Raw genomic sequence first — 13,871 nt, 5'->3', positions numbered from 1 at the left:
GCAGCAGAGAGTTTGCTATTCAATAACATGATAAACTTTTTCATAAATAAAGATTATTTTAACATATGAATTTGTGGTAAAGTTCAGGTTTCCCTATATCAAGGCAGCAACATTAAGTTAATAAACCCAGGCCTACTTCCTAGGTCTAAATCCTGATTTCTCTACCTACAACCATGTTATCTCAATATGTTATTCTAGGGAATTCATGCCTTCTGTAAACTAGGGTAAAAATCATCCCCAACACGAGATATTATTATGAGGATGGCATGTAGTAAGTGCTATGTAGGTATTTGTTAGAAAATAGGAAAATCAATGACTAAAACCTTCAATATTTCTACAAATGTCAAATTCGTATTATTAGGAAATTCTTGGTTGAGGTAGAGACCACTGAATGCTTAAGTTTTCTTTTTTTTTCTTTTCTTTTTTCTAAAAGCTCGAAATACTTAAATTCTTAGATTGTCAGTGACACCACAGTTTGCTACTGCATAATCCTGTAAGAATATAGAGTTAGAAAAAAATTAAAAGAATTCTACAACCAACTTTTTTAAGTGTTCAGTGAGATGAATATATCTAATTGCCTGAAATAAGAAATAATCAAGGCAAGATAGAACGCTCATCTGTCAACCTTTCATCTTATTATTTAAAGCAATATGATTAAATTATTGAGAATAAAAAAGAGGTCCTGACCATATACATCATGTAAATTCTGTGATCCAAACAGCCTTTGTGCAAACTTTATGAAATAAGAAGGCCAGATGTGGTGGTTCGACCTGTAATCACAGTGACCAGGAGGCTGAGGCAGGAGGATTGTGAGTTCAAGCCAGAGACAGAAACTTAGTGAGACCCTATTCAACTTAGTGAGACTCTGTCTCAAAATAAAAAACAAACTTTTTAAAAGGGCTGGGGATGTGGCTGTGTTTAAATGCCCCTGTGTTCAATCCTGGTACTTAGTAATTAAGGAACAGTCAAGTTGGTGTAGACGGTTAAAAGAGATACTAAAAACGCTTTATGCTAAATTTTTTAATTCAATAAATATTTATTCAGTAAATAAGATCATATTTCAGGGTCTGTCACAACTAGCAGTTTATCTGATAGGTATTTAGTAGATGGCTATGTTTAATCTTTACAGTAGCCCTTTGAAAGGCCCTTTTCCAAATTTCTTGAGGTTTGATATATTTAGAATTTCAGAAATTTTTGTATTTTAGAAAGACAGTATGTTATAATCTCAGAGTGACTTGGGGGCACAATAGCTATCACACAAAAGAATGTCTTTTAAAAACTAATGTATCTTTTAAAAGTATAGATAGAAAAATATTTGGAAAAGCAAACTGAAGTTTTTAACAGTAACTACTTCTCAAGAGGAATAAAATGATACATTGGGGCATTTTTCTTTTTCTTTTATACTTTACTGTTTATTCTCCAACAACGTGTATCATCTTATAGCATAAAACATCCTAAAATATTTATTGTGAAGTTAATAGAATGCTGACTTTTGGTCCCTATATTTTCTTTTTTTCCAAAAATCACAATAAAGTGTAATGACCTGAACTCTAACTGTGTCAAAGTGCAAAGTAATTTGTTTTTCTTTCCCCAGCAAATGAACTATTACAGATCAATAGTGGTGGATTAGGCCCATACTTTGCTTTGGTCTTTAACCTCTAGAAAAACAAAGATAGCATTGCAGAAAAACACCACTGTTATTCCTCCCCAAAAGAAGAAGGAGAAAGAGGAGGAGGAGGAGAAGGAGAAGGAGAAGGAGAGAAGGAGAAGGAGAAGTTGTTGTTGAAGTTAATTCAGTTTGGGCTGAGAACATCATTATTCACCACATAAGAGCCAACATTAGTAAAAACTTCTCAGAATCTTGTCAGCTTTGAAAACAGATTCAAACCCCTCACTACCCTCCAAATTAGTCATTGCACCTCTCCAACTGTAAATCTTCTAAAGTTATGAAGCAACCTAAATCCAAGAAGGCAAAATTGAATTAATAACTGTTAAACACTTACCACAGGCCAAGAGAAGGGCCGTGCATATTTGAGGCATCATCTCCTCCAATCAAAAGCTGATATTACCTCCACTTTGCATATAAGAAAACTGAGGTCTAGAGGAGTTAAGTCATTTGTGAAGGTTCCACACTCAATGAACCATGGAGCCCAGCAGTACAGTTCCAGGACCTTTGCTACTATTCTACATAGTCGTCAATGTAAATCAGAGTCCTAGATTTAAATTATACTTGGCTCATTTGATAATTAGGCTTTGGCAGGTTTACATAACAATAGAAAAACATAATTGCACTTTACAAGTTTTAGCAATACTTATTTCAAGCAAGTCTCTGAAGCACAGACCATGGTATTATAATTCACATAAAAGAGACTTTACCTTTTGCTGTCCAACCACTCAAATATTGTGAATGATAAATGTTCCTTATTGTGGAAAGATATTTAAAAAAAAAAAAAAAAGGAAACCAAACTAAAGATTTTATTGTTTTCTTCTCTTCTTCATACACATCCTCCTGGATTTGCAGGAAAATGGACAAAGAAAATATGGTGGCCCTCCACCTGGTTGGGATGCTGCACCCCCAGAAAGGGGCTGTGAGATCTTTATTGGAAAACTTCCCCGAGATCTTTTTGAGGATGAACTTATTCCATTATGTGAAAAAGTGAGTCCAAATTTAATATTTAATTTTTCTTACCTTTCAAGGGAAAAATACTTTCTTTGCATTGCTTTTGCTCATGTCCTTCCTGGTCAATGATGGTTTCTCTTCCAACTGCCATTCATTGGCAAAGTTAAAGCCTTCCAGCCCTTGTTGACTATCTCCTCCTTATTGTTGCTTTGACTCAGCTCTTTGTCCTGTTACTGAAGGCACTATCATTGCTGTGACTCTCAGATTTGTAACTTGTCCCTGATCTCTCCACTAATATGACCATCTGACTTCAATGCATCTATCAATCCAGAATAACACTACAACAGTCTATCTAAAATAAGTTATTACTCCAACTTGACAGTTTAATATAATTCTGTAATTATATTAATTAATTCTTTCACATAATAACATTGTGTATGTTGTTCATGTCTCAAACATATGCCTATACATACTAACTCAATAAAATTTTCTTCTACAAGTCTGAATTTCTTATTAATGAAATGAAGAGCAATAAGATTAAGAATATGGTTTCTCCATGTCATTATTTAATTAGTAAGGTATAAATTTTCTCAGTTTTAATTCCAAATTATATTTTGTTCCTAAACTCAGAGAATACAAAATTAAAATTTATTTTTAGTAATTTACCAAGTGGCTTTTAGCAGCAAGCACATTTCAGGAAAAGTTAGTAAATATGAGAGTTTAATTTGTCCTACAGATGCCAAAATCAATCGTGTGTGTGTGCACACATACATGTGTGTGTAATTCAACCTCAGATTCAAAATTACACCTAATGTTATACATACAACCCCACTAGGCACATGGACAAATTTTTGAGAACCTAACCCTATAAGAATTTTATATTCTTTAACTGAAAATGAGCATCCCCAAATATCTGAAGCACAAATGAAATATGCTCACATTTTTCCCCAGCAAAAACAGAAAAAAAATGTGTTCCTCACTGAGTACTTTAGTTGGGGGGTGGTGAGACTGAGCAGAGGGGCCACCAACAACTAAGGTGATGGTCTGTGCTCTTCATAATACTTCTCCCCATACTTCTGCCCACACCTATTTGGGCCACACTTCTTAGAGCAGCCTGAACTTCTGAGTCTGGGTGGCTAGAGAACATTTGGGGTGCAGGAAGGAGTAGCTGCAGCCAGGGGCAGAGTGAATGCTCTTCTGGTACAGAGGTCCGGCCCTGTGTCAGCTGTATTGAGATTAGCATTTGCATTTCTCAGCCCACATACTGAGAAAATCACAGCACTGCCCAGACCATCCTCTGAAACTCACCTGTGTTTATACTAGTGTCATGGCAGGGGAAAAATACAGCAGCCACATAGTTTAGCAAGATCCCAAATGAGTGTTCCTGGTCTTTGTTTTAAATATCAATGATAGAGTATGACCAAGTAAAGGTCAAACTATGGAGACCTCAGAAGCGAATTTAGAAGACATGGACAAATCTATTAAGAACTTGTACTTCTGATGACAAATGAGGTTTCAGGCTCTTAAGACATTGCATAAATCTCCAGATAATTGTGTGATGAAAGGTCATTTGTTCTGTCAAGACATATTCGGTTAACTCAAGCTGAAATGCCACTTGTATATATTTTCTTTATTTAACTTGACTTTTCCCAAGAGTCAGATAATTAATATCAACCAAGCATAAAAATTTGTAAACAATTCCACATGAGATGCAAATGCCAAATACTGGCAGGGGGCAGAATTCAGAAAACACTGAATGGGTGTGTATGTGTTCGTGCACACACATATGTACACATGTTTATTTAGAAGTACGAGTATATAAGCATGAAATTTTCTGTTTCTATTACTTATAGATTGGTAAAATTTATGAAATGAGAATGATGATGGATTTTAATGGCAACAATAGAGGATATGCATTTGTAACATTCTCAAATAAATTGGAAGCCAAGAATGCAATCAAGCAACTTAATAATTATGAAATTAGGTAAGACTCACATCTTCTAAATTAAAATTGCATCAGAAAATGCACTTGTATCTGTTTTTCTCTCAACTTTGTCCAATACAGTATATGCATACTACAGTCAAACCAAAAATTAAATGTTAGATCTGTGCCTTGGTGAGAATATATCTGGTTAAACATTTATTTAATATTAATACTTCATGATGAGCCAAACCAAGTTCTGTGATATGTTCAAAGAAATAAAATTTACTAATTTATCAATTTTGTGAGTATGTACTGGGCACTGTTCCAAATATTGAAAATATATCAAGGTACAATTCTCTGTCTATATAGTAAATAAAAATATAAGATTATATAGAATAGTGAGAAAATAAACCAGGGATGGGACAAGGTTGTGTAAGGAGGTGGTTATTTTAATTTGGTGCATTTAAGAAAATATTCTCTAGGAAAGTAAATTTTGATATAGGACTTAAATGAAAAAGATGTAGCCCTGGTATTCAGACTCATAAGAAGATTATTCCAGAAAAAGAACAGCAAACTCTGTGTTCTCAAAATGAGAAACTTGATATGTTTGAAGGACAGGAAGGAAGTCCATGCATCCAGAAAAGAAAAGAGAGAGAAGATGGTGAAAGCAGTACAGTTGGAGAACCCTGTTCTCTGTGATGAAAATTTGAATGGTATCTAAATAGGAAGGGGAAATCATAGGAGGATTTTAATGAGATGTATGGTTTTAAAGCATTACTTGGGCTATTGGTTGGAGAACAGATTACAGCAAAGTGGAGACTAAAAGAGGGAAGCCATGCAGAAGATTCCTGCACAGCCTAGATCTAGACAAGAGATGACCATGAGTAGACAAGAGATCCTTGGTGGAGGTGACCAAAGAGGGTCAGATCTGTGGAGATTGAAGAGACAGGACTGCTAGATATTGTATTTAAAGTGACAGAGCATTTGAAAAGCAGGGGAAAGTTGGGATTTTTGTCTAAGTGTCTGCAGAAGCAGTAGTACCATTGAGATTGAATAGATTGGGGAATAGCATGAAACACAAGAAAAACTCTGCGCCACTTGGCACATAAGATACACATAAGATGCACATCAGACATCCAAGGGGAAATGTCTGCATAATAGTGGAGTCAGGAGAGAGATAATAGTTGGAATATAAATTGGGAATCAGCCAAATATAGATAGATAGCATTTTAAACCATGGAACTACAGGAGGGTTCCTGGATATAACTAATCTTATGCAACCAATAACCTGTCTTTATAAAATAGAAACAGGCTAATTTCATAGAGTTGAATGAGTTCTAAAAACTTTGCTTGAAGGAAAAACTGCATAAATTCCTTCCTAAAGGAGGCCCTGGGCCTCCTGAGAGGAAGATTAGTATAGTAGTGAAGAAGCAATAGTTTTGGGGTCAACCAGGCTTCACTTACTCAACAAGTAACTTTACCTCTCTGTGCCTCAACTTCCTCATCTATAAAATGGTAATAGTATGTGATTCATCAGTTTTCTTGTGAGTATATTATAAATGTTTTACAATGTTGGTAATCCAGTATTTGTAATTCAGTAATAAGTCAACAAATGATACAAATTAGCAAAGTTCATCAACGGTAAGGTACAATTTTTCATATGTAATTTCCTTCCTGAGATACAGATGCATCTTACCTTAATATTGATAGAATATTAATGAAGGCAGAATAAAAGATTTCCCACCTGTATTTTTCTCCCACTATCTACAAACCAACATAAGCCATACATTATCCTAATAATCCTGTAAATGAATCAACTACTGGATCATTTTTCTTAAACTCTTTAGCCTCAGTAAGATCAGTAGGATTTGACAACTACTATTGTCCTAGCCACTTCAATCTTAAGGTTGGATTCTGGAACAGAGTGTTGGAGAAAACAGAAAGGGGTCTACCTTTCCATACATGCCTTCCTGAACCCAGAAGAGATTTGTGAGATGTTTAAGGGATTGCTGAAATAAGAAGCAGGAGACCTTAGGTCTAGCTAAGGTTCCTTTGAGCAACCCTTTGATTTCTGAAGGTATACCCTAATGCTATATAGATATATACATAGTTATATAGTATTATATAGTATATATATTATTATATATACATAGCATATATACTATATGTATAGCTATATGATATTATAGTATATCATGTATATATAGTATATAATATAATACTATAGTTACATGATGTCAGAGATTTAAGATTCCTCGTTCTTTGGTCTTTCATGAAACCTGGACTTACTAATAGTAAGGCTTATTCCCAAAAGGGCTTTTGAACTGAGAGGGAAGTGGAATTGGCCAGGTAGGGAATCAGCAGAATTTGTTGTATCCACTTAACACACCATTATCCATTGGGGCATGTCAGTACTTTTGAAAATAGGGTATGAAAAATGAATATGATCACTCTACCATGATCACCACTAATTAGCAGTATCCTCTGTGAATTTCAGTGCCTTGCCTGTAAAACAGAGATAAAAATATACCTACCTCATGGAGTATTATGAAAAATAAATGAGATAATACACATAAATCTCAGCACCTGACACACTTTGGCTGCTCTATAAAAGTCTGCTGATAATTATGATGGTGGTGAGAGAGGAAGAGGGAGAAAAGGAAGAAGAGAAATGTGACAAAGAATTTGGAAAGAGAATTAGTGCCCATATTGCAGTCAAAGTTTCGGTTGGATGCCAGAAGCAAGGCAAAGGTGCAGAGATACTTCACAAATTAGGGCTTGGGATAAAAGGAATATGAAATAGCCGAAGAAAGACCCCAGAGCTACCCTCACGACTTCCACTCTACCTTGGGTCAGTCCTGCCAGAGAGAGGACCTTTCTTGAAGAGAAGACCATAGTCTTCCATTTGCTTTTAGCCCCCATTTCCCGGGGGATTCACAATTGTCATAAATATGCACTGAACAGTAAATGCCAAGATTTTAGAGACATTAAAGTTGTACCTTCAGCTTTTGAAAGATGACTCTGTCTCCAAGCAATTGCTGGAAGGTTCCTAACAAACCACACACATTTAAAATTAGGAAAGAGAAACTCTGGGCTCCCCCTGCTGGTAACTGATAACCAGGTCAGCCCTCTATCAAAAACTTTTTCATTTCTCATTAAATGTCTTAGAAGAGAAGAGTGTTTTGTCTTTTTTAAGAGAATTTTTGAAAAAATAACAATTGGAAGATCACTTTATCAATGTTCCTTCCCTTAAGAAACCATATTCCTTGGACAAAGCTCAACCTTCTGAGATGGATTTGTCATGGATTTGATAAATGATTCTTGATTTTTCAGCAAAGCACAGGAAGCAACTAGGACTGTGCCCAAACATGGTCAGAATCCCTGCCACACACCTTAGAGCCACTAGTTCACAGAAAATCAGACCAATCCCCCACTTACCTGGTTGACAGCTTTTATTGGTGGCAAATGAATAGTTTCTGTTAAGGATACTGTATCCATTTTTAATAACTTAAAAAGTATATGGCCCAATACATAACACATGGAAAACATCAAAAAGTACAGTTAAAATAATTCTTCCATAACAGTAGTGCTTAAACATAACCACTGTATTGACACAATATTGCCTTTCCAGATTTTCTACACATTTTTTTACATTTTTAATCAAAATGGCCTTCTCACATCCTTATCTTACAGACTTTTTGTTTTTTGTTGAGCAGAATATAGTGAACTGACTTTTTAAATCAATAAGTGTTCTTCTGTGTTCTTTCAATGGTTGCAGAGCATTTTTGATATGAATGTCTATCTCTTATTTACCAGTGATTCCCTGCCAGTAGCAGTACTATCACCCTAATGAAATTTACCAAGGGGGAAGGCATTTTTGTATTAGCTGATGGATGGCTATTGGCATTTTGTGACTTCTCAATAAAAATGCATTAAATCAGTTCCTTACTATAAAGTATTGCTTACTTTCAATATGGTGACTCCTTTAAATGATAATGAATAACTATGCATAAAAACTTAGTGTTCCTCTCTATCTACTAAGGGTGCCCTCCTAGAAGGGGCATTATTTGGTCTAATGTTATACACACTTAAGACTTTTGAATCATTTTCCCAAATGTGCTCTTGAATAGTTGAACCCATCCCTTCTCTGACCATAAAGGTATCCTTCATCTTGCTAACAAGTAACTCTGTGCATGGAAGAAACAGAAACTGAGGGCCCAGAGACCAGTTTCATTCCTTCAAATCTATAACATCTTCATCAAATCACTTAATTTCTTTGAGTCCCAAGTTCATCTGTAAAATGAAAATAACACCTACTTTGCCCATTTCATAGGCTGCTTTGTATGAGCCAAATAAGCTAATATGCAAAATATGTTATAGTATAAGTCACCATTTTTAATAGCTGTTCTCTCATTGGCTGGAAAAGAAATGGAGCATGAGGAGTTGCACCCCAAATATCTGCAGGACAAGTAGGTGTCGTGCAGAATGTGGGCAAGTATAGCACCCTCAGTGTTAGGGGCCCATCGGACAGTGGCATGGACTGATAACTCATGGATCCACTTCTAGTCTAAAAAGAGCAGGTGCTCCTCAGTTTCATATCATTCTTTCCCCTTTCAAAAGTATTGTCACATCTCCTGATCTTCCAAAAGAAGCCCATAAATGGTTTAAACACTATGAAATCAAACACCTCTCTGGCCCGGGGTCATACATTTTCAACCTCCACAGTAAACCTTAACCACACAATGATCTTTGTCAATCAAAATGCCTGTTTTTTGCAGAAATGGGCGTCTCTTAGGGGTCTGTGCTAGTGTGGACAACTGTCGATTGTTTGTCGGGGGAATCCCAAAAACCAAAAAGAGAGAAGAAATCTTATCGGAGATGAAAAAGGTCACCGAAGGAGTCATTGATGTCATCGTCTACCCAAGTGCTGCAGATAAAAGCAAAAACCGGGGCTTTGCCTTTGTGGAATATGAAAGTCATCGGGCAGCTGCCATGGCTAGGAGGAAACTGTTACCAGGTTAGCAACTCCATCGTCAAAGACCAGGCTTCTCCACTCCACCTGGCCGTCCTCAGGCTGCTGCCCTGCCCTCTGATCAAAGAAAGCAATGATTGTTGTTCCTTTTTTCTCTTTATGTCCTCTTCTTGTATCTTTAACTCTTCATCTTTCTTATTTATCGCATAGTTGATTCAGTTCCTTGAAGTTTGCACATATGGGGTTTGGAAATGTTCACTCTGTGCCTTAGGTCTGATTTACATGTGCTGGAGAAATCTAGAACTTTAAGCTATAGCAATCCTATAATGAATCTTTAAAGTGAAGAATCTTCTAAAAATTAAATATATCAACCAGTTATTTTTGCATATAAATTATATTATCAATCTTATTAGAAATAGGATATATTATTCATTATAATGTAGATACAATAAAACTGTAAGTAATCTCAATGACAAGTGATGTACTTTTATTATGACTCCCTGATGTCTAATAATTTCTGTCTAAATGAGAGCAAAGAAGCTCTCCTTAGAAGGGCATCTTTGTGGATATTCCAGCCACAGGACAAGTCCCCTTCTAGCAAAAACAACCAGTTCCTGAGTTTAAAAGACTCGAGCAAGACCCTGTTTCAGTCAGATCAACTTAGGAAAAAGTGTTTTAAGATCTTGAGCTCTTCCCACTATTAAGTGTAATTATAATGCACCAATATAAAAAAGAACCTCGCTTATTTGAAAATGGAGGGGAATTGGAATGGGTAATAGGGTGGATACAATTAAAGTATGTTATATGCATGCATGAAAATATTACAAAGAAATCCCTTATTTTATGCACACACCATTAAAAAATACCATAACTAAATTAAATTTAAAAATAAAATGTTCACTAAAAAAATTACCCAGTCAAGTATTAAAGTAAGAATATCAAGATGACAGAATGGACACCTAAGAATTAATTTTTCTTATGAAAATTATGGGAGAGACACCAGAATTAAAAACAAAACAGCAAAGCTTTGTAGATTTATATTGCCCTGGTACACATTCTCAAAAACAAAACACACCAATTGATTGTAGGATTAGCCTTCTAGAAATTTTCAAACTTGGAAGAAAGCTTCTGAGCTTGAAAAATATGTTTTAATAATATTTTCACAAAGAGCTTAAAGTGAAAAAATATGAGATACTCCAGAAACTGCTGAATCTATTAGGAAGGTGGATATTTTTAGTGTTAAAAATTCATTTCTCACTACTTAAACATCAAGTCATCTGAATCAAAGGTCCATTGCTGTGGAATCCAAATTTCTTGGTGATCTGGACTTAGGATTTTGCTATCGTCTTCAGTTCTTCTCTTTTCAACACCAACCTTCCTACTATTGAAAAGTCCCTTGTATCCATCCTGTTATCAGGCCACCAATGTCATCTAAACACATAAATTCTCCACCTTAGATTATTTTTTCAGAGTCTCCCACTTATCTTCCCAGTTCTGCTCTGTCTTTGACACACCCACGTTCTGCCTACTCCATCCTGAACATTACCACTAGATTAACGCTGTCCTATCATTCTTTAAACAAGTTCTGGAAAAAAGTAGAAAGTCAGTCTCTATGAAAAGCCTGACTGAATGGTGTCACTAACCTGCCAGTTCATGAATATTCCCCAAGTATTTGCTGCATATGAGATAAGGAGTAAATTCTGACCCTGGTATTTGTGGCCATTCCTTCATGTCACCGTGAATTATTTTCAAATAAAACCTCTCCTTTCTATCAGGACTGACTCCTCCAACACCATTATGCTCATTTCTGCCTCCTTTATTCTTAATGCAGTATCCTTTATCAACTCAGCCAACATCCTGATGAGCCCACTGTCACTATTCCCACCCATATTAATCACTTTCACACTCAGGCAGTCATTCGTTACCTGTAAAATCAGATATGCAGAATGAGTTTGGGGGGTACAGGGGTAATGACAGTGAAAGACGGTCTTTAGTGGGTGGAAGAGTTTTCAGGATCCAGACAACCAATACTCCTGGAAGGTCTGAACCTCCAGAAAATTTCCACATCTCTTCAAAGAAAACAACATTGACCCAAAAGGAAACTTCTATAAGTTGAGTTTGCTAGAGGCAAGCAAGACTGAGTAGCTGGGCTTCAAAATTCTCAAGTACCTGGTTAAGGCTTCCAGCCAAGGCCCTGACTTTCCTTTATGGATTCTGTGCCCAGGATTCAACAGTAGAGAGGCTACCTCACTCTCCCCTTTCACTGCCCATTAATCATGATGGGAGGCAACCCCCTGAACTATGACCCTTTGAGATGACCTCAATTGGGCTTCACTCCACTGGGTTTCAGTCAGACTGTCTTACCAGCAAACCAACAGGATGAAGCACAATGGGGCATGAGTCTGCTGGGTCAAACTGTTCTATTTCTAGTAAGACCTAAGAACAAAATTGGTTACCCATCCAGAGCTGTCTACCTGTTTCTCCACTGTAGACTTGCCAGCAACAAAGGAATTCAGTAACTGGCAACCCTGTGGGGAGTCTAGTTTTAAAGAAGGGGGAGATATTTAAGAAAAAAATAAGCACAGGCCACAATTAAGAATTTTTTCCTTAATTGTGCAGTCAAATTTGTGCTCTACTGCTAAATTTATCAGTTAATGATATTTTACATCCTGCATGGGATGTAAATAGGAACACCTCAATGTAAATAGGAACCCTCAACCAGCAAATATTTATTAAGCATCCACAACAAATAATGCTCTCTGCTAAATGACATGGGAAATTCTGAGGATAAAACAACACATCTAAGATTGTACTCAAAGAGTGCATATTCTGAGGAAATTGTACCTACAAGAAAATAGAAAAAAATTTAAGGAGTATATATTGTTGAAAAGAGATAAACTGAGTCTTTACCTGAATCATCTTCCTTTGTCTTCACAATAGTAGGTACTCTTATTATAAAGATGATGAAAGAGATGATTAGGAGTATGTTTTCTAGCCAATATCATTGCTCCAGTTTTGAACTTACCTGACTTCAAAGCCCATGTTCTCAAATCACTCTGCCACCCTGACATGCATCACAGTCCTTCATGGATGTTTGTAGAAATCATTGCTTCCCATGTCTCCTCTCATTTCTGTTCCTTTCGGCTTTATGCAGCTCTTTAATCCCATGTGTGGTTTACAATGGTCTCAAGCTGGGAAGATGAAACCAAGAGCAGTGGTACTCAACCTTAGTTGCATGTTAATTAACTGAGGGCTGTTTTAAAATCCTGAGGCCCAGACCATTTACAGCAACATCCAGGGACATCCAGGGGTCATCCAGGGACATCCAAGTGTCAGTAATGAGCTGGTACATCTTGAATAGTTGCTCTCAGGGGAAAAACAAGAGCCCTGATTGGTAGCATTTTCCTATTTGCATGCTGTTAACACTTTGTGGCTAATTTCAAGCTACCAGTATGATGTCAACTGACTCACAAAGTTCTAAAGTTTTCCTTATCCATTTATCCATCAATGAACACTCAGGTTGATTCCATATCTTGGCTACTGTGAATGATTCTGCAATGAACATGGAAGTGCATAAGTCTTTTTGACATATTGATGTCATTTCCTTTGGATATCTACCCTGTTGTAGGATCAGAGGATCACATGGATCACATGAAGGTTCTATTTTAATTTTTTGAGGATCCGCCATACTTTTTTCCATAATGACTGTACCAGTTTACATCCACACCAACATCAAACAAGGATTCTCTTTTCTCCATATCCTTGCCAGCATTTATCATTTGTGTTTTTGATAATTGCCATTCTACCCAAAGTAAAGTGATATTTCTTTGCAGTTTTAGTTTGCATTTCAATGATGATTTTGAGCATTTTATATGCCTGTTGTTGTTCATATTTCTTCTTTCCAGAATGTCTATTTAAGTCTTCTGTCCATTTTTAATTGGATTATTTGTTTTCTTGTGATTGAGTTATCCCATAAATATTTTGGATACTAACTCCTTATCAAATGTATAATTTACAAATATTTCCCCCTTTTTGCATCTGCTCTTCACCCTGTTGATTATTTTCTTGCTATGCAGAGTTTTCTAGTTAGATTCAATTCCATATTTCTCTTTTTGATTTCTTCATTGTACTTTTGGGGGTCATATTAAAAAACTTATTGTCCAAACCAATGTCAAGAAACTTTCCCCCTCTGTTTTCCTCTAGCAGTTTTACAGTTTCAGGTCTTACATTTGAGTCTTTCATTTGTTTGAGTTGTTTCTTTTATATAATCTGAGATGAGGGTTAACCCCATTGTTCTGCTTCTGGATACCCAGGTTTCCCAGTAGCATTTATTGAAGAGACTTGTCAAAGATCAC

The 13,871-nt window shown here is 36.2% G+C and overlaps 1 protein-coding gene across 3 annotated transcripts in view; it reads left to right on the top strand.

Moving 5' to 3' along the window:
• Window positions 1-13,871, top strand: part of A1cf (APOBEC1 complementation factor) — a 73,007-nt gene that overhangs the window by 36,669 nt on the left and 22,467 nt on the right. For all 3 annotated transcript variants that reach the window (XM_047553384.1, XM_047553383.1, XM_047553382.1), the window contains 3 exons: window positions 2,522-2,656; window positions 4,474-4,604; window positions 9,323-9,561. In XM_047553384.1, the coding sequence (XP_047409340.1) occupies window positions 4,492-4,604; window positions 9,323-9,561 (352 nt within the window). In that variant the 5' untranslated portion in view covers window positions 2,522-2,656; window positions 4,474-4,491. The remainder of the gene's footprint in view (window positions 1-2,521; window positions 2,657-4,473; window positions 4,605-9,322; window positions 9,562-13,871) is intronic.

Source organism: Sciurus carolinensis, chromosome 5, assembly GCF_902686445.1.
Source record: "Sciurus carolinensis chromosome 5, mSciCar1.2, whole genome shotgun sequence".
Taxonomy (NCBI): domain Eukaryota; kingdom Metazoa; phylum Chordata; class Mammalia; order Rodentia; family Sciuridae; genus Sciurus; species Sciurus carolinensis.
The sequence above is the reverse complement of the archived record's forward strand: the minus strand, read 5'-3'. Positions and strand labels throughout refer to the sequence as shown.